This window comes from Podarcis melisellensis (assembly GCF_964234715.1).
Source record: "Podarcis melisellensis genome assembly, chromosome: 6".
Taxonomy (NCBI): Eukaryota; Metazoa; Chordata; class Lepidosauria; order Squamata; family Lacertidae; genus Podarcis; species Podarcis melisellensis.
In genome coordinates, this window is record NC_138538.1 from 36,166,656 (window position 1) to 36,187,904 (window position 21,249).

At 41.0% G+C, this 21,249-nt stretch overlaps 1 protein-coding gene across 6 annotated transcripts in view; it reads left to right on the forward strand.

Moving 5' to 3' along the window:
• Window positions 1-6,009: 6,009 nt before the first annotated feature.
• Window positions 6,010-21,249, forward strand: part of KCND3 (potassium voltage-gated channel subfamily D member 3) — a 269,070-nt gene continuing 253,830 nt past the window's right edge. For 2 of the 6 annotated variants that reach the window (XM_081916342.1, XM_081916343.1), the window contains exons 1-2: window positions 6,013-6,495; window positions 16,868-18,034. In XM_081916342.1, coding sequence (XP_081772468.1) covers window positions 16,929-18,034 — 1,106 coding nt within the window. In that variant the 5' untranslated portion in view covers window positions 6,013-6,495; window positions 16,868-16,928. Of the gene's footprint in view, window positions 6,496-6,820; window positions 6,923-6,955; window positions 7,384-16,867; window positions 18,035-21,249 lie in introns of those variants that run through there. The other 4 variants (XM_081916341.1, XM_081916338.1, XM_081916339.1 and 1 more) reach the window with 4 other exon arrangements.

A 21,249-nucleotide genomic window follows, 5' to 3' on the forward strand; every position in this document is an offset into this window, starting at 1 on the left:
CATAGTCTATTGGAATTCACTTCCATAAGAGGTACTGATGGCCAACAACTTGGATGGCTTTAAAAGACAATTAAACAAATTCATGGAGGTTAAGGCTGTCAGTGGCTACTAGCCATGATTGCTATGTGTTACCTACAGTGCTGGAGGCCTCTGAACACCAGATGCTGAGAATCAAGGGAGGGGGCAGTGCTGTTGCAGGCTTCTCAGAGTCATCTGCTTGGCCACTGTGAGGAGAGGGTGCTGAATAAGATAGACCTTTGTCCTGATCCAGAAGTTCTTATGTTCCTTATTTACACAAGATTCAGCTTCCTGCAACCTGACCCTGTTCACCGAAGTGCTGTGCTGAGAATTCCTCTCAGCCATAAAGAGGTGTGGAAACTAATACAAAGAAAAAGTAAAGGTCAGCTCTGGTTTATTAGCTGTTTATTATGAGAATACTATATTATTAAAGTGTTATAATATATTACTAAGGCAGTTCCCAAATAGTCAAGGTATGGTGAACCAGGCAGATTTTCATCTGAAATCTAACATTCAGGAAAGGTAAGCATTTCAATGAAAGCTCAGCTCTAGTGTTTAATTATTCTAAAACTTTCTCTGTGGCCATCCTAGAGAATATTTGGATCTTGCTGGACCAATTACCATTCAGTATTTTCCATAGGAGTCAGGTGTAAAGCCTCAGAATTCCAGTGGGAAACGTATCTCATAATCAGGTTGCAAATGGGCAAAAGGCTGACGTGAGTTGGCTTTGGGATTATGTAAAGTAAGTAAAACTTTTAAAGCATGCATGCATATTGTCATAATCATTAAAATGGTTTATTCTTGATGTATGTTATTAAGTTGCTACTGTATCCACATATATTAGATATATGTAATCCCTCTTTTTTCAAAGGTTTTGAAAAGCACTCCACATATGATTGAAATAAAATAAAATGGGACAGCTATTAATTGAAACGGCTGTGACCCAATCCATTTCCCCCAAAACTGCCATTACTGGCTATGATTGCCTGATACCAACCACACTCTTCTCTGTGTTCGTTTCATTCATGACACCCTCAATATTCTCAGGACAACAATTAATTATTACAATTAATTACAATTACAATTACAATTAATTACAATTACAATTAAGTTGAACTTCAGCTCCCATCAGCTACAGCCAGCATGACCAACAGTCAGGCATGGTGGGCGTTGTAGTTCAACAACATATGGAGTGCCTCAGGTAGAGAAAGGCTGCCCTAGACCAATTATGTTGGCTTGGATGCAGCAGCTACATTACAGACAATGACCTGGACACCTCCCCACCCCCAAAACACAACATGTTCCACACATCCAAGGGCAGTTTGGACTTTTGTTTCTCAAAAATCTATTATTCATGAATGATGGACAGTTTTTGCAATGGAGAGGAACTTCAAGAGCAATACTGTGAAATGGCATGGGACTCTATCATACAAAGGTAGAAAGAATATCCTACTAGCCATGCCCAACCCCTTAGGCATGCCAAAAGAGTTCTGGATCCTGATCTATAGGCTGCTTCTTTTCCAACTTTGTTCTGAATTTAGTGTACTAGATAACTCCACTGACCTGTTCTAGATTCAGTGATCTGAGGAGTGCAGCCTAGACTTTATGTACATAATCCACCTTTTATCTATAAGATGCATTGAGTACCTGTCATGGAACAAGGTGAGTTATAAATAAATATATAACCACTACCACCACCAAAAACAACCTGTATTTAAAATAAAACAGCTAGATTAAGTGCTGTTGGTTGTACTTAAGGTCTGAAGGACTATTAAATGACATGCTACACCAAGGACTAAGGCCAGTGAAAAAGCGAATAAGAGAGATGGTGAATAGTGCATCTTTTCTTGGTCCTAGCTCTGCTGCCCAGCCACCTGGTTGTGGTTTTTATTTTCTATTTAAATGTACAGAATTGGGAGCAGGAGCAAAGAACTCCCAGATTAGCTTTTCTAATGGAAAAAGAAAGTTAAAAGAGGGACATATCACAAGGGAACAGCTGCTGAAAAATCACAGCCAGGCCACAGATGTTAGAGAGAAGAGGTTAAAGCACAGAGAAAACAAGAGTAGAGCTGGGACATTTTATTGGAGGATGACATTATGAGTGAAAGTAAACTCATTTCCATCTCTAGGGGACTTTGACATCTTTATATTTCAACTGTGGGCTCTCACCTGCTAGCAATAGAAGGCAGCTCTAGAAAAGTGAATGTTTCTACAGAAGATTGTGAGAAGCATTTGATAGCTAGCACACTGATTTCAAAATGACATGAAGAGGTAGGGTGTGTGTGTGTGTGTGTGACTGCTAGACCCAGATTCCTTCCCCAACCAGCTGGTTCTGGACTAGAGTGGTCAGTTATACATTGCAAGAAAAGCAGATACACAAAACAGTATTTGCATGAAATTCACTATGCTATTTTCTATATATAGATGCATATTTAGAAGAGCTTCCTATAATTTAAAGAGAAAGGGGAGGACTACAACTGTGACCAGATGACCAGTGTTCCTATTCAGTCTGCTGCCCAGATGCCAACTATTCTTGAGCAGCTTCAAGACTCTTGTTCTCCCTTCTTAGGGTTTTTCTTTTTCTTTTTAACTTTAAACAGCATTTGGACAAGGCACACATTTAAATGGGTTCAAACAGAGAACTATCCTCTGACAGCCACTCGGATAAGGGACTCTCCTTTGTAAATCAGGATAAATGGCTACCCTACTCTGGTGATGCCTATTTTCTTTGACTTTTTCTTTCTCTTGCTCTCTTTGGACTACTGACCGTCTATCACTAGCTCATCTGCACCATTACTTTCTCCTTTCTCCTTTTTTTTTTTAATCCAATTCAGCTCTAACCATTGTGGTAATGGTTGCAATGTGGCCACCAAGGTAGCAATCCTTTGACCTTGGAATGTAATCAGTGCTAATATAAAGGAAAATGTATTTTAAAAAATAATTTACCATTGGTGTTTAACACTATTTAATAGAGCATCATTTATTCAAATGCACAAAATATGTGTTGAGGTGCCACTCTTTGTATTCTGTTCATCATGTCCAAATATCAATGAAGTCTTGAAAGAAATCTTACCTCTAATGTTTCAAATTACAGAATGTCACAGTTCCAAAGAAAATCTTATTCAGATACATAAAGAATGAAACAGAACTTGTGGGCCTAAAAGCAGTGCTTTTCTTCTAGGAAAAAAAAAAGGTGCCAGTACTGTGTACACTTGAGTACCCCCAGAAAAAAGCACTGCCTAAAAGTAATGTTTAATTTACAGGTAGTTGCCAGGATATATATATAGCCAAGTGCTGGGAAATTCCATTTGTCCCTTAGGAAAATAATGAATAGTTTTATCAACAAAGCCAGCTTATTTTATAAGAAGTTGCTCATTATTACATACAGACACAATTTTAGAGAAATAGTATATGTTTATCAAAGTGTTATTAACCTTTACTTTCTTGCTACAATTATATTAGTCTGCAAGTGTAAATTCTTCAGTTATCGGATTTATTTTAAAAAATACTAGTCCTCTGATTATTGCACAACTTTCCTAGGGCTCTTAGATTTCTTATACCTCTCTTGCCCATGCAAGTAAAGTAGTTCAGGAAGAAATACATGGGTTTTTTTTGTATTTGTAGATATTAGAAACACAGATGGGGAATCTATTATTCTCCTGATGTTGTAGAACTGCAGCTCCCACCATCCCTGAGAACTGGCCATGTGGCTGGGACTGATGGGAATTGGAGTCCCATAACATCTGGCATAGGTAATCATCCCCACCACACATACTGCTTCAGGTCATGGAGAAAGTGATTGGATTTCTTAGTAGGAAATCCCTATTCCCTGGGGACCCTATTTACATTAAATGCTACATCTTCTGAATGATTCTCTGCACTGTGCCAGCTTTATCACTTTGGTAAATGCAATGCTAATTCCATGCTGCTTTTGGTTGTGGAAGAAAGAGATCAGGTTTAATGGTTATATTTTTATTTAAAAAAATGTTTCTTGGAAATGCCGTCAATACTGCTAGTCACCAGTGCTGAAGCAATGATTCTTCAACATCAGCTTCATTGGACTGGTCATGTTGTGTGGATGCCTGATGATCATCTTCCAAAGCAACTACTCTATTGCGAACTTAAAAATGGAAAGCATAATGCTGGTGGTCAACAAAAGAGGTTTAAAGATTCTCTCAAGGCAAACCTAAAATAATGTAGTATAAACACTGACAACTGGGAAACACTGGCCTGCAAGCACTCCAGTTGGACAACAGCCTTTACCAAAGGTGCCATGGGCTTTGAAGACACTCGAACTCAGGACGCAAGAGAGAAATGTGCTAAGAGGAAGGCACACTTGGCAAATCCATGCTGTGATCAACTCCCGCCCAGAAACCAAAGTTCCCACTGTAGAAGGACGTGTGGATCCAGAATTGGCTTTCACAGTCACTTACGGACTCACTGTTAAAACTGTGTTTATGGAAGACAATCTTACTCGGCTACGAGTGATTGCCAAAGAAGATACCAGGGAATGTGACCCTTTATAGTGCAACAGGACCAGATGTTGTTGGACTGAAGCTCCTATAATCCGTAACCATTGCCTATGTTGGCTGGGGTTGATGAGAATTGTCATCAGGAAGGACAGTGATTTCTCATTTTTGTAGCACAGAATGAGTATCAGTTCCCTGGTCATATGAATCATTAACCCCAAATCTTCCCATCTTGTATGGATTCAGCTTCTGTTTATTGGCCCTTTTCCAGTCTGTTTCCACATCCAAACACTGATTAGTATTAAATGAATCATTTAAATCTACATAATTTAGCTTTTTTTGTAAAAATAATAATAATCACTTTTAGGGGAAGAACTATTTCTTTGCTTCTAAATGGTGCAGCAACATATTGGAAGAGGCATTTCCCATTGTGTGAGAGAATTATCCTTTAAGATATAAGAACTGCAGAAGGCAAGCACTAAGTACTTACATGGGGAATTTTTTTTTAAGAAAACAAAAGAAAGAAAATGTGTTGCCCAGTGAATCAGAGTTGCCTTTTCTTTAGTCAGTTATAAAGATTTTAATTGATTAATCAGAGGCATCAATTAAATGTTGCAGAAGTGGCACAGATCCACTCAACCCACCACTCACGATATGTCAGTTTGACTGTGTGAATGACTTGCAGCATGTGGAGGGGCAGAATTTGTTTTGTGCATTTGCACTGTCATCTTCTTCACAGTAGACTATGATTAAATCACCCAGTGCTCTGAATTTGGCAAGAGGACAAGGAAGGTGTTACTTCTCCATTATTTGCCATCCAATCATACATGCAGCTGTCACTTGGATATGAACAGAAGTAGGCAGACTACCTTCTCGAATGTCTTAGAGTATCCTCATCTTGACTGACATCTGCTGGTGAGAAGTGAGTGTCTGGCAAACCTTTGTCACGAACCTCATCGCTGGATCTCAAAGGCTATTCCTTTGGTTTTCCTCATCTACAGTCATCTGTTGCTCTGTTTTGCCATATCAATGCAAAAGTTCAAATCCCATTTAGCATGTGGAAGATGCTACATGAACCCCCTACCTAAGTGGTTGTTTTCGTCTTAAAATTGCAGAAAATGCTATTAAACTTTTTGCTAAATGTTTCCTATCCCAGAGAGCAGCTTATACCCTAGAGCACAGGTGGGGGAACCTGTGGCACTCCTTATGTTTGTTGTACTGCAACTCCCATCATCCCCGGCCATTGACAATGCTGGGTACGGATGGTGGGAGCTGGAGTCCAGTAATATATCGATGTCCACTGGCTTCCCACTCCTGGAGAGACAAAATGTTATTGTCCGGGAGTTCTAGGGTCAGGCTTTACTCGCTGAACTTGGTCTCCTCCATTAAGGCCAGAGCCAGATACCCGCCTAGTGATCTGTGCCTGCAGATCTCGATCTGTTTCCTCGATCGCTCCTGATCCACCGTCGTCGGGGTGGCCCTTTCCAAATGGCAACAGGCATTTTGGAGAAAAGGAAACGGCCGCAAGGCGGACTTGCCGGGAGCGTCGGAGGAAGGAATCCTGTGGAACGCGAGGAGCTGTCCACCGCTCTCGTGGTGCTGAATGCCCCTCGCTCCCGCCCGCGGACTTGTGGAGCGTGGACATGAGGGCTCGGCCACACGGCGACTGGTGCAAGTCTGGTGGGACTGCGCCATCTGTCTGCTGAACGAGAATCGGGCAGGGAGGTAACCAAAAACGGCGGCGGAACACGAGGATGGGAGGCGACGTCCACGCGCATTCGCATCAGCAGCACACCCAGCTCCTGCGCCCTCTCCGTGCGCCTGCTGAGCTGATGGGCTAAGCGCGCCCCTGGCAAGCGCCTCCTCCTCCCTGGACCCGCCCTCCCCAGTCCGAGCAGCTAGAGTAAGCGCCTTCAGCATCTGGATGGCAACCTCCTCAGCCCAGCTGCTGAACGGGCACCCGCGAAGAGGATGGCATGGCATAGCAAGGGAGCTCCTCGCCCAGGAGGTAAAGTAAGGATCACTCGAGGAGTGCTTGTGTGTCTGCGTGTGGGGGAGAGAAAAAAAGAGGGGGTGCGGCGGGCGTGGGGGCGGAGATGAATTTCCTTGCAGCCCGTCAGAAACACGAGTTTCTGCTTCTCTCTCCTCTTAAGTCCTTACCTGAATTTTGGACGGTGGATGCTTTTGGGAACTGTGACCAAAAAGAGAGAGATGAGATGCTAAGGAACACTTCTCTCTTTCCCTCGGTGCTCTTTCCTTTTCTCTGCCGTTTTGTTCCCCCCTCTCTCTCCTTTTGCTTCCAAAGCACAGATCAGCTCATTCCGCTGAACTCCTACACACACACACACACACACACACACTCTGCTTAAGTATAATCTGAATCTCCGAATGAGATGACGCACGCCGGGGAAAGCAGCTGAGCGCCTGTATTCCATGTATGTATGCATTTGTATTACTTTACCGAAGTCACTAAGCCCCGCTGTAGCCCATCAGTCACTTCCTTGAGGCTTCTTTTAACTCCGAAAGGCAAGAGCGCTCGGATTTGGAGATTTAGGCAAAGGTGGGAAGACAAAATGCAAAATCGGACTTGACCCAAAACGGGATGAAGTAAAGGCGCAGGGCAATCCTATACGTGGGTACTCAGGAGTAAGCCCCATTGGGTTCAATGGGACTTAACTCACAGGTAATTGAGTATAGAATTTCAACGTGTTTGTTGGGAGGGATGTGCATACATGGAAAATCGAAGGGATGAGAACCAGAAATCATAGAGTTGCATAGGACCTGAAGGAAAGAGCTTTCTTTTAGAAAGGAAGAAAAAAATGGGCATCAGCAACTTTGGCTGCAAGACGTACCTAAGAAACGGTGCCTGCTTATCTAAGTGGAGAGCCTCCAACAAGTAACTTAGTTTCCTCACCCATGTCACATCGCCCTTCCATGTCAAGCCATGCATGCAGATGAATAACTTCATGTATCAGTGTCTCTCTCTCTCTCTCAGTGTACACAGTCTCTCCCTTCATAACCTTGCTTTCCTAGCTACCTTCCAAGAGAGACATTCTGGTCCCCCATTCTTCACCAGCAAATGAGGGAAAAGTTGGAGTGCTTGGATAGGACTGATCAGGCAAGTGCATCTTGTCAATCCAGGAGCTTACCAGGCTCAGCAATAACAAGATAAGCCGTTTAGTCACCTCTTTCTCTACTTTCCCTCTGCTGGTATTGCCCGATTCCTCCAAACTGCATGTGGAGAGCTCCGACTTAGGGAAGGTGATTCACATTCAGCCCAAAGGACTGGTCTTCATTTGTTCCATGATCATTTTGTATGTGTGGTTTTCCATCTATTGTGTGGGTGATTTAAAAAAATAATCAAGGTAAGTTCTGGCTAATTTGGCTTTATGCTGGCTTTATGTGCTGGGGTGGGGGGAGGCTGGATTAATGAAGTTTGCATGTCTCTATCCTGTTGCTCTAAGATTTGCTTTCACTGAGTACATTTGCTAGAGAAAAGAGAGAGGAAATCTTTTGCAAGAAGTTTTATTATCTACCATGGGAGAAAGTGGAGGAGGAGATCTAATTGAGAGAGGGTGTAGAAATCTCGTCTGAGCATAGTTTGCATTTTAAATGAAAAGATCATTGAAACTGGAACCTGACCCACATAAAAAGGACTTTTAAAAAAGGAAACACTAGTATTCAGAATACCAGCTTTTCTCCCTGCTCTTATAATTCCATGAAACTCGCATTATTCTGTTTGTCAGCCTTCCCTGCTCTTTAAAGTTACCTTTATCTGCTTCTACAGATAACATAAGTTTCTTAAAACAAGTCTAACTAGGGATGATCAGTGACACCCAGAAATATTGATATGGTGTCAAAAGTTAATGAGATGAAAGTCCATCATTTATTTCCTTTTCCCCCTGAATGAACAGGAATAAATATGTGGTTCTTTAAAGTTTTTCTCCAGTGCACTATTGATCCCAGAAAGGAGTGTGGATTCGAATTTTCAAAGTGAAAATAAAATTATTGTCAATAAAGCAAGACATAGCTCAAACAAGTTTTATTTCTACATGTGGAAGGATGGCTGGAGTGGCTGGAAAGAGCAGATCTTTTTGAGAGAGCAGGAAAGCCTTGGATTACCATTTTCTTTGCACCCTTTGGGGGGCATGGCACTTACCTAGAGAAAACACAGTCTGTTTGCTTCCACAGTCTGTTGACATTTGGTTTCAGTCTAAAGGGTCATACCATGCACACAATCCCCTCTAGTCGAAATACCATCAGTAGACTGCCAAGTAAAAGATACTGTCAAGACATCTCTGTCTAGTGTGTAATATGCTTAGCTTTTTAGAATAAAAAAAATGTCTAAAAAACAATAGTTGGTTCAAGAGGGTGTTGAACACTTCAAAATCTACATTTAGGCAATGCTTTATTAGAACCATTTAAAAAGTTACCAAATTGTGAGAAGGGGGTTGTCTAGAACTCTTCCTCAGGAAATGTCTTACACAAAGGCGGGGACGAGGGGATGAGGAATTTTTAGCTGTTCTTTTTTGAGTTTTGTCATCCCCTAACCCGATCACACGCCCACTATGTGTAACATCTCACCTGATAAAGAGTTCTGGAGAACTCAAAAGTTTGCGACTTGGTTGGTCTAATAAACGTATTGCCCCAGTGTGGAGTTTACAATTCATGTTTGTATATGTTTAATTGAAATGGTAACAAGTGAACTATTGTCTTCAACAGTGTGTGATGGTGGAGGGGGGGGGGGGAATTTGGCAGAATGCACTTTGCTCCTAAATGGATTCTGCATGGCCCACAATACTCTTATTTTAAATGCTATATGCATTTGTGTTTCTGTATGTGAAGAGAGGTTTTTCTATACCTTTCCACACACTAACCTGTTGCTGCTAAATTGGCTATATAAAATACTGTGTGCAGTCTTTCCTCTCAAGCTTTTACTTTTGGGCTGTGGGGTGGGGGTGGAGTCTAGGAAAGATCAAAATCAACAGTTGGATTTGATTAATTAATTAACTTTGCCTCCTTATTAGTATTTGTTGGCAATACAAATACATAGTTTTTGCATCCCCTTGGAATTCTGTCAATGGAACTAAGAGTGAATGAATACCTATATGTTGAATGGTCAATAACTGCAGTGTCACATAATGACTTGTATGTGTGAAACAGCCATTACAGATCAAACACCACCAACAAGACTTTTCCTCTGCTCTCATTTTACTTCAAGCATATAACTTTTCAACAGCAGTCGTTCACAGCCCTTCATCTGCAAACTACCGAGTAATAAAACACTGAGTGATACACGTACATAGATCAATGTTTCACACCAATTATATATTTTATGCTTTTGCATGCTACCTTTTCAGTTCTGTCTTTATCCCACTTTGAAGCAACCCCTAGATAGATGTCTTGTACTGACTCAGACCATTGGTCTATCTAGCTAACTGTTTGCACTGACTGGCAGCAGCTCTTCAAGGTTTCCTGGAGGTGCCAGGAATTGAACCTGGGACCGTCTGCATGTAAAGCACATGCTCTACCACTGAGCCATGGCCCTTCCACATAGTATCAATGATATCCTAAAATATACTCCCCAAAATTACTGGAAGCAACTGAATTATACCACACTGTAACAACAACAACAAGAAGAAAAAGAGTAGTAGTAGTAGTAGTAGTAGTAGTAATAATACTTATTGACTTCTGAAATGTAACTTATATGTTGGAGCCTGAGCCAGCAGCCAGTACATGATCAGAAAATTGTCTGCACTTCCTGGAATTGATAGATATGGTTGCTGTCCTATGCATATGTTCTTGGAATGGTAGTAAGTGCCATTGAATGCAGCAGGACTTACTTTTGAATAAGCATACATGGTATTGTGCTCAAAGTGATAACATGTCAACATAATGTTTCCAATTCACTCAGATGTTCTAATTTCTTGTGCAAATAGCTAGAGTTTACAGTTTCAGAGTAAGCATACAGACCCAGAAGGCTCTTTTTCTTTCTTTTTTTTAAAAAAGTGGTTTTAAAATGTGTAACCCATTTATGATCTATTAGTGTCTTAAGTAATGCTTTATGGGACACATTAGGAGTGCCTTTGGCAACATTGTGGAGTGGCCATGCACACAGTGCTGGAATTTATAACAAAGATCTACATTACGCAATTGTAGATTCTGATGCCTCTAAGGAATTTTGAGAAAAACTCAGTTTCAGTCACACAATTACCACATAAATCCAGCATTGTTCCATGCCCATCCAGTATTCTCTAAAAGTCTCTGTTGAGCAGCCTGTGTTTCATATTACTTTTTCCCATTAAAATTGCTTAGCCATGTGAGCCCCGAGTAGTTTGATGCAATCCCTGAATGTTATCAGAATCTTCTGCAGAGCTACTAAAAATAAGTGGCCATGTATCAAGAGGGTAACTTATAGGAAATCACACATTTTTTAATAATTGGCTTTCATTGATGTCATGGGAAAGTAGCAGATCATGTGATGCTTCTATGTTCAGTTTCTTTAACTGGTTCCAATAATTATACCCTCATACCATCTTCTGATGTAAGTCTCAATGTAACATTTCTTTGCTCATAGGAAGAAACTGTCGCCAGGGAACAAAATGTCAACCAGTAGCCAATGGTCTCCTTTGCACTGATGAGGCTCTTTGATCCAAAGGGTCTCCCCAACCCCCTGGAGCAATTTTTTTGGGGGGGATTGAAGTGCATTCTATCAGGGCAAAGGGCACTATGGGATACAACCCAGTACGTTTTGCAGAATCTGAAGCCTGTGAGCACCACAAATTTCTTCATTGGTAACATATCTCCTGCCCTTTCTTCTTTTCATTTTTGGTTGTGGAAGAATGTTGGAAGTTTTACATTCTGTTCTATCATCAGTATCTGTCCATCAGCAGGGGAGAACTGTGTATGAAGTACATGCTTCACCAGCTCCTGCTTTATTCATAGACATGCCCATTATAGACCAATATACTGAAATGACATTGAGTCTAATACTGTGAACCTAGGAATTGACTTAAATTGAGGTTTGATTATTTCTTGGAGTTTCCCATTAAAATTTGTTTCATATTAAATCAGGGAATCTGCAGTAGGTTCAGAAATATATGACTTCTGAGTCCTGTTCTGTGTCCATAGATGCTACTTCTTGCAGGGATTAAAGTGAATTGTATGTTTTGCCAGAGCTCTCATCAGGGTTCGCGTGTACTCTCAGCTCAGTGCATGGAACCACCTTCTAGAGCAACATAATGGTATTCTGTACCTTTCTGTTTATTTCATTTCATTTATTCATTGAGGTATTGATGAACTCACTTTGTCAAAGGGTGGTGAACAATAAAGGTAACCAAAAAAGGCCATACGGCCATAAAATACAATAAAAGCAATAAAGTGCAATCATAAAACAATATTAAAAGGCAGCAACTAAGGATGCAGTAGGGCTACGGTAAAATTCCCAGGCAAATGGAAAAGCTGTGACTGGCATCAAAAGTATTGCAAGCTGCTTTCAGCACTGACTTATTGGGATCTATTTATGACTTTGTTCTGTCAATGAACAAAAGGCCGGAATATTATCAACCAACTTGGAGCTGTGTTAAAGCTAAACTCTTGAACAGGATGGTGGTAGTGGTTGTCAGGTAAAGGGACCACTGACCATTAGGTCCAGTCGTGACCAACTCTGGGGTTGCGGCGCTCATCTTGCTTTATTGGCTGAGGGAGCCAGCGTACAGCTTCCGGGTCATGTTACCAGCATGACAAAGCTGCTTCTGGTGAACCAGAGCAGTGCACGGAAACGCTGTTTACCTTCCTGCCAGAGTGGTACCTATTTATCTACTTGTACTTTGATGTGCTTTTGAACTGCTAGGTTGGCAGGAGCAGGGACCGAGCAACGGGAGCTCACCCTGCCACGGGGATTCTAACCGCCGACCTTCTGATTGGCAAGTCCTAGGCTCTGTGGTTTAACCCACAGCACCACCTGGGGACACTGTGTACTACCAAGCAAATCTGAAAATTCTGACATCATCTCTCTTAGGAATTTATCCTGTGCATTTTTATTGTTTGTAAGGTATCAATTACCCCTGTCCCTCTTGAAAATGGACACAGGATGGAGCCTGTTCTTCTTTTATAAACCGCTTTGAGTTTTTACAATCAAGTGGTGTATAACTTTTATGAAATAAAGAAAATAAATAAACATTATATTCTCTGAATGGACATATCAGTCTCACTCACTCTGATAGCTTTCAAGGGAGATACCATGATGTGTTTATGTATTAACTTTCCCCACCCCTCAAAACTGGGTGTGTGGATTCAGGTGGGGTATACATTCTCAAAATCTAGAAAGTTACCCTGAATGTGCACACTGTAACTCTGATTCCTCAGTCTTCCAGGTGGTTGTTGCATTATGATTTATATTACATATTGTCTGCCTCACCCCTGATTAGTATGGGTTTGAGTTGATTCCCCCGTTCCACAGAACTTCAAAACCAAGAATGTTGAAACACTGAACTATCATTCAGATATGGCATGGGCGGTCAGAACATAATCTTAAGGTTGGATATAGTCATGTACAGAGGTGATTCTTCATATGCCAAGGTCCCAAGCAATGAAGGGCCTTTGACCTGGACCTAGAAATGGACTGCATGTTGGAGAAGATTCGAAAGTACTGGTATGATATGTTCCTAAGAACCAGACCCAGTTACTTTGCAGTTTTCAGGCTGCTACAACATACTGTAGCAATCCAGGCAGAAAGATATCAGGTCCTGGATCACTGTAGGATAGTTCCAGTAGAGAACTTTGGATACTAGCTAGCAAAATCCCCATCATTATGATTGGCAGGATATATGGGGAAAGCAGATTTGTATTCTGAATCCTCTGAAAGGGTCAGTATGACTCATTCCCTGCACTGGGGGCTTGGGGCCGGGGGCTGTGCTCAAATACAGCATTTTATTTCTTTGTAAGAATGAATGGTGGCCATTCACTTATATAGGAGAGCAGAACACTAACCCTTGAAGCTAGTTTATTCAGCAAGTCTTTTAATGGTTTCCTTTGTAATCTTCTGGTTTTTGGGGTGGTGGTTGTTTTTTTTATAAAAAAAATCATCTGCCATTTGATAAAATTTGACTGTTAATTTCATTGGCTTGTATAATAACGTCCATTTTACTGGTTCTGCCTTTTGGCTGGCCTCTTCCCCCTTCTCTTTATGTTTTATCCTTATTTTAAAAGTTTTAAACAGCTGTTTCTATGGCAGTTTGTGAGGTGGGAAAATGACATGCAAATACTTAAATAATTGAAAATAAACACTGGAGATCTGAGAGTAAATGCAAAGGAAGAGAAAGGTAAAGAAAGCAAAGGGTTTGGATGCAGATTTTATAAGGTCATTTATACCCAAACTCTTACTATGGCATAAATCAGTGTGCAATCGGGATGTTCACCAATAGTGTGAAATACATTTTTATTCCCTTTAACAGCTAGTTCTTTGGAGTTAGAAAATTAATTTTCATCCTAGGCATGCTGGTAGGTGGATATTGTCATCAATGTACTTTATTATTTGGTGTTTTGGTTAGAAAGACCCTCATTGGCGTTTTCAAAGAGTTGTATTTTGATATAATGTGCACTTTGTTCACACAAGATCAAGAAAGACTCATCCGTACACAACATACGCACCATTCTCAGAATGGCTCTTTTCAGAAATTTAAACATTTCCATTCTTTCGAGAAACCACTCTAGCCTACTACAGTGGTCTAGTATATAATATGCTGTACCATTCTGATGTACTGAGGTAACCAAGAAAAAAGGCAGTTGCCAGTGGAGAAATTATACATATAAAAACATTGCCAGAAAATGAGCAATGAGGTGCTTAGCTGCTGGTCTACTATAATTAGTGTAAGTTTCTCTTCTTTAAAGTAGATTGAAGCCAAAGGAGAAAATTTATCAAATTAAATATAGGAATCCTCTGAATTTGTGAAGTTCTTCCATTTTACATCCTGATATCTAGCTGGAATAATTTGTTAATCAGATAATTTGCATGTAGTTTTACAATAAAATAAAATAAATTTGATTGCTGCATATCCTGATCACACTTTTGTTTTTTATTAATGGTATATAGCCAGCTATACCAGTAATTATCCAATTAAAAATCCAGTGTTTCTACTGATCACACTTTTGCTTTTTATTAATGGCATATAGCCAGCTATGCTAGTAATTAACCAATTAAAAATCCAGTGTTTATATGAAGCAACACTACAGCTGGTTACTATGCAGGCAGGTATAAATGTATCTCTAATGATGCTTTGTTGTCATTATACTGCAAAGGTGAGATCCTTCCTGTGCTTACCTCTGAGTAAATATGCATAAATATGACCCAAAAAGCCTCGCACGCAAGTCCCCTTGAAATCAAGGGGCCTTATTTATGAGAAAACATGCACATATTTGCATTGTATAATCTATCTCCCTATGCAACATCTTTCCAAGCCACTTTCACAAAGTACTATGCTCATCGTTAATGCATTAATAGGCAAAATTGAAAACCCTGCTCGTTCTTTTTAGATAGTCCAGCTATCCTAATGCATGGCTTAAAAAGCTATGTGCAATCCAGCTAGACACACTTGAAGCGCATTGAAAGTATATGCACATAACTGTGCTTTTGAGTCACACTGATTTCAATGGTGCTTATGCCTGACTTTCCCTGTTGGTAATGTGTGCTTTCTCTAATAGAAATTCATAATGCAGTAGCCTGTAACACATTATTAATATGCCTGTTATTACCGTAAGCAAATCGGTAGGCAAGCTGGCATCTGCTGGGCTAGTGCTGAATCCCCAGGGATTAGGGAGAGGTGTGCATTTTCTCTTGGCAGAGGAAACAGTGCCTACCATAAGTATGCACATAGCCCTCTCTAATCCCTAAGGATTCAGCATTAGCCCAACAAATACCAGTCTCTCTACTGAGAGAATCAGTTTCTGCAGCCACTAGACCACTGTCTGGATAATGAAGTGGCCCCTGAATATGTATGACTTCAATAAACCTTTCAGCTGATAGTAACACTTGCTGGTAGTGACTTCTCACAATATCCTACTATTTTATTAACATTGTCATTGCACTTACTGTGATTATTAGAAATCAATCTTGGTCTTGCAGTTGTGACAGGTAACTCTACAGATGAGTCGTCCAGTAAAATAAATTAGCACTTTTAGACCCTTCTGACAGCTATATTTGGAGTGATCATATATGATCTGCTCCAGAAATTACTTTACATGCATGATGAAAAGTTGTGCTAGTGGATATGCAATGCATATGCAAAGCTGAACCGGATCTTACAACATTGGGCAAAAGTAGCACAGCCAGGTTTTTGTCTGCTTGACATATAGGTCACTCCCGGAGGAACTGGGGAAACTGAGCAACCTACAAAGTTGGGGGAATGTTCTACTGGACAGCATATTCATGTGGATGACTGAATATGCCAATGTGATGGGTACTACCACACAGGTCACATGAGGATAGGCTACCCCACATACTTCTAAATGTGAATACGAACCACTAGGAGTTGTTTTTCCACATACAGAACATGTTTTGTGAAATGTCTTGTTGCACTTCCGAGTTTCTAAATCAGGACCCATTGTTTACACCTGGGAATGATATCTGAAGCTTGTTTGTGATGAAGCAAATTTAAATTAGTGTGTTGATGCTGCTTTTAAATGCTTTTGATGAGTAATAATTTGCTGTTAAAAAATTCTACCAGTAATAATGCCACAACTTTTTCCACGCTGGTTATCATGAGTGCTTTAAAACATTCATTGTTCTAAGCAGTAATGTTTGGCTATCACAGTTAGGGAGTTTTATTGGGGGTGGAATCAACAGAGAGCCCAATCCCTGGAGCAGCAGAAAGCTGGCTACTTCTGTCTTGCTGCCTAAGAAACCCCTTTCCAATCTTTCTACCATTGGAAATAGGCTATGAATTAAAATTGGCAGGGATCCAGTTAAGGTCACATGACCTTATGTGCAGTATGCTTTTTGAGCGAGAGGGTTGCTTATCTATGGGATATGTCTAACCAACTCCTTATTAATGTTTAAGAGGGCAGCAGGAGTCTTTTTAAAGATGTCATCAGGTAGACTTAATGTACAGTGGTTGCCACTGAAAATCTGCCTCACCTAGTTTGCAAGTTCGAAAACATTTTGCTCTACCATCTTACCAAGGTTTCCCCAACCTAATGCAGATGTTTTGGAGGAAACTACCATCATCCGTTATCACTGGCTATGCTGGCTGGGGCTGGTAGGGGTTGCTGTCCAAAATATCTGGAGGGCACCAAGTTGGTGGCAACTGTCTTAAATCATTATAAAGATAGCATCAAAGGCAAAGTGGCCACTCACTCTGAATTTTGTTTAATTGTATTTGTAGATGGAATTGAACTGAAGTCAAGCAGTTTTTAGAAGAGCTGTCTTCTTCCATCAGATCCATCATGGCTGCGGGTGTAGCAGCATGGCTGCCCTTTGCCAGAGCGGCTGCCATAGGATGGATGCCAGTTGCCAACTGTCCGATGCCACTGGCCCCAACGGATAAAAACAAGCGACAGGATGAGCTCATCATTCTTAATGTGAGTGGTAGGCGCTTCCAGACCTGGAGGACTACCTTGGAGAGGTACCCTGACACTCTGCTTGGCAGCACAGAAAAAGAGTTCTTCTTTAACGAAGACACAAAGGAATACTTTTTCGACCGGGACCCTGATGTCTTTAGGTGTATCTTAAATTTTTACAGGACTGGAAAACTGCACTACCCAAGGTATGAATGCATCTCAGCCTATGATGAGGAGCTTGCCTTTTATGGGATCCTACCCGATATCATTGGGGACTGCTGCTATGAAGAGTACAAAGACAGGAAACGGGAAAATGCTGAGCGGTTGATGGATGACAGTGACTCCGAAAATAAGCAAGAGTCTATGCCAGCTCTGAGCTTCCGGCAGACCATGTGGCGAGCCTTCGAGAACCCCCATACCAGCACCTTAGCCTTAGTCTTTTACTATGTCACCGGCTTCTTTATTGCTGTCTCTGTGATCACCAATGTGGTGGAGACTGTACCATGTGGAACAATCCCTGGCAATAAGGAACTGCCATGTGGAGAAAGGTATGAAATGGCTTTTTTCTGCTTGGACACAGCTTGCGTTATGATTTTTACAGTTGAATACCTTATGCGACTCTTTGCGGCTCCCAGTCGCTACAGGTTCATCAGGAGTGTCATGAGCATCATCGATGTGGTGGCCATTATGCCGTACTACATTGGCTTGGTGATGACAGACAACGAAGATGTCAGTGGAGCCTTTGTGACTCTGAGGGTTTTCAGGGTGTTCCGGATTTTCAAGTTCTCCCGTCATTCCCAAGGCTTGCGCATCCTGGGGTACACACTGAAGAGCTGTGCCTCAGAGCTTGGTTTTCTTCTATTTTCTCTCACTATGGCAATCATCATCTTTGCTACTGTGATGTTTTATGCAGAGAAAGGATCTTCAGCCAGCAAGTTCACCAGCATCCCAGCTTCTTTTTGGTACACTATTGTCACCATGACAACTCTTGGGTAAGTGCATCACTTCTCTTTCCTGACCAAAGGTCACATGAGCTGATTGGTGGGATGAGGTTCCAAGCTTGTTTCCTTTTCTGAAACCTAGACCTAAGCTTCAGCAGCTATTGAGGTCTGTTTCTTTTACTTTCAATGCTGTCTTGTGCACAACCTCCAACATTTATATGTACAGAACGTCATGATGGCTTTGCAGCAGTGACATCTGGTCCATATTGTTGTTCAAAATGAGGTCTTAGGTACTGCTGTTGTTTTAACTCTGGCATTACTTGCAATCTATCTTGCTTCCAGTTTTGGCATAAGGAGCAGGGATCTGTAAGAATCTTCATTTTTGCATTGGTTTAAAGAATCCATTCTTTCTTTGAAATTATCTGGGTGCTTTTCACATTGCCTTCAACAGGAGTTTAAATGTTATTAAAGTCAAATAAGGATTGAAATGAAAGAAGAGGGTCTGACCCTGGCAGAAGGTGAAAAGGGGGGGGGAGTAGGAAATAACTGAATGGTACAATGAACTATTATTATTTTTTACTGGAATTAAAATCAAGCAGATAAATAGTTTGAGCATCTGCTCTTTTTCAAAGATGTCGGCTTAAGCACAGCAGTGCTTACAATTGTATTGATGATCCGGCCTGAGCTCTTCAGATGAATGGCAGTATACAGATTTAATAAATAAATAAATGGCAATGTTATTCATAATCTTCAACAGCAGCAGCAGCTGTCTTTCAGGCTATATTCTTACAGTCAACTCAAGTGGACCTTCTAGGACTTTTAGATTTTCTCCAGATCTTTAGAACATACTCTGTTTGTTCATTGCTCATCCTATAAGCGCAAATATAAAAGCACAGGAATGTCTGCTTGGGATGAGTATGAGAAGACGAATGCTAAACATGTAGTGTTAGCAATGAACAAAAGTCCTGGCGATCCATGCTTAATATTTTTCATGCATTGACAAATGCCTCTGAGGAACAGTGTATGCTTGAAACATTTTAAAATGTCCTTTAAAAAAAAAGGAAAAAGAAAGCATTGTGAATTTGGCTCTTGAGACATTTAGATTGTTCCTTCACCCCTGTTTCAATCCAGATAGGTATTGAAAACAATGTCTTGAGATATGGTAAGGTTTTAGAGAACAGAACTGGCTTATTAACAGGAAATGGCCGAGTTTGCGCCAACAACTCATGGGTCAATGAAGATTTGTGGCCATTATAACATCATGTTAACAACACAACACAGAATTATGTATTGAATCAGTGCTTCTTTTCTGGGGGTACTCAAAGGTATGTAGTACTGACAGTGTGGTGTACTGGTTAAGAGCGAGAGACTCGTAATCTGGAGAACTGGGTTCGCGTCTCCGCTTCTCCACATGCAGCTGCTGGGTGATCTTGGGCCAGTCACACTTCTTTGAAGTCTCTCAGCCCCACTCACCTCACAGAGTGTTTGTTGTGGGGGAGAAAGGGAAAGGAGAATGTTAGCCACTTTGAGACTCCTTCGGGTAGTGATAAAGCGGGATATCAAATCCAAACTCTTCTTCTTCTTCTTCTTCCCTCCAATGTTAAAAGTGTGGCACTTACTGTAATACCTTCATGGTGAATACTGGCACCTTTTTTTTCCTTAAAAAAAAGGCACTGCATTGAACCCATGGAAATAGATGGGCTTAAGTGTGTTATAAACCTGCTGTTGTATTGTGGTTCATGTGTCTAAATAGCTCAGACAGGTGCAAATCTAGTCAACAATAGGGAATTCATAGCCCCTGGGACATTTCCACTTGTTCCCAAACTTCACAGGAATCCTGGTGAATTGACAGCTTTTAAAAACAAAAACAACTTTAACATTTCAAGTGGGTGATTTAGTTGCTTAAAACCTGGGGCACCTTAAGAGAAACACATTTTCTCTCTCCCCCATATGAGATTGTAGTAACCATTCATCACTTCTCTTCCAGCTATTTAAAGCTATCCAGCCTTCCATGAGCTCCACATGTAACAAAATTAAAATCTTGTATACAAGACTAAAAAATGTAAACAGTTTTCAGTCAAGTGTGCTTCTGCCTGGGAATTCATGTGGCTTTTGATTTTTAAGCATTAAGCAATTGCTTTCATGATGCCTGATCGCTAGACTTAGTATAGCGTTGCTGTTGCTTTGAAAGGCTTTCATACTGTGCACGAACATGCAAGATATCACAGGTTAAAACTTTTAAAACGTACTTCGTTTTTCAAAAAAACGTGAGCAATTGTAACTTGGGGATTTTCTGTCCTCTTGGAAACATATGGATATGAAAACATTAATAAAGCTTAGGAGATCTGCTTGAATGAATTGTGGTTTTCAATCAGTGTTGGAATGTCACCATATTACGATCTAGACATTGAGTCATCTCTAAAATACCTAGTTCTCAGCTTCTTTAGTGATAACAGGTCAAAAGCAGCCAAATGATTCAGCTAGGATGGGAGCGGGACAGAAAAAAGATCAACACACAAATAAATTCAAGTGATGGTTATAAAAGGATGTTTTGAAGGAGGGTGGTGTTTAAAAGGATCTATTATGACACTGGTGTAAAACGATGGGGAAATTTGATAATTTGTACAAATATCCACTTTACTTATTGTATGTTTCCAACAAAATGGGACAGATCAAAAATTATTTACAAATTGAGAGCCAGTGTGGTGTAGTGGTTAAGAGCGGTAGTCTTGCAATCTGGGGAACCGGGTTTGCTTCTCCGCTCCTCCACATGCAGCTGCTGGGTGACCTTGGGCTAGTCACACTTCTCTGAAGTCTCTCAGCCTCACTCACCTCACTGAGTGTTTGTTGTGGGGGAGGAAGGGAAAGGAGAATGTTAGCCGCTTTGAGACTCCTTCGGGTAGTGATAAAGCGGGATATCAAATCCAAATGTTGAAGGTGAAAGAAAGCATGCATGTAATCTGTGTTGAATATTGTTTTAGCATGGTTATAATATTTTGCCCTAAATAATACCATATGTATCATATCGGTTTCAGTGAGAATATAGGTATTTATAAAAATGATGCTATAATGTCATGATAGGTAAAGGTAAAGGTACCCCTGCCCGTACGGGCCAGTCTTGACAGACTCTGGGGTTGTGCACCCATCTCACTCAAGAGGCCAGGGGCCAGCGCTGTCCGGAGACACTTCCGGGTCACGTGGCCAGCATGACAAAGCTGCATCTGGTGAGCCAGAGCCGCACACGGAAACGCCGTTTACCTTCCCGC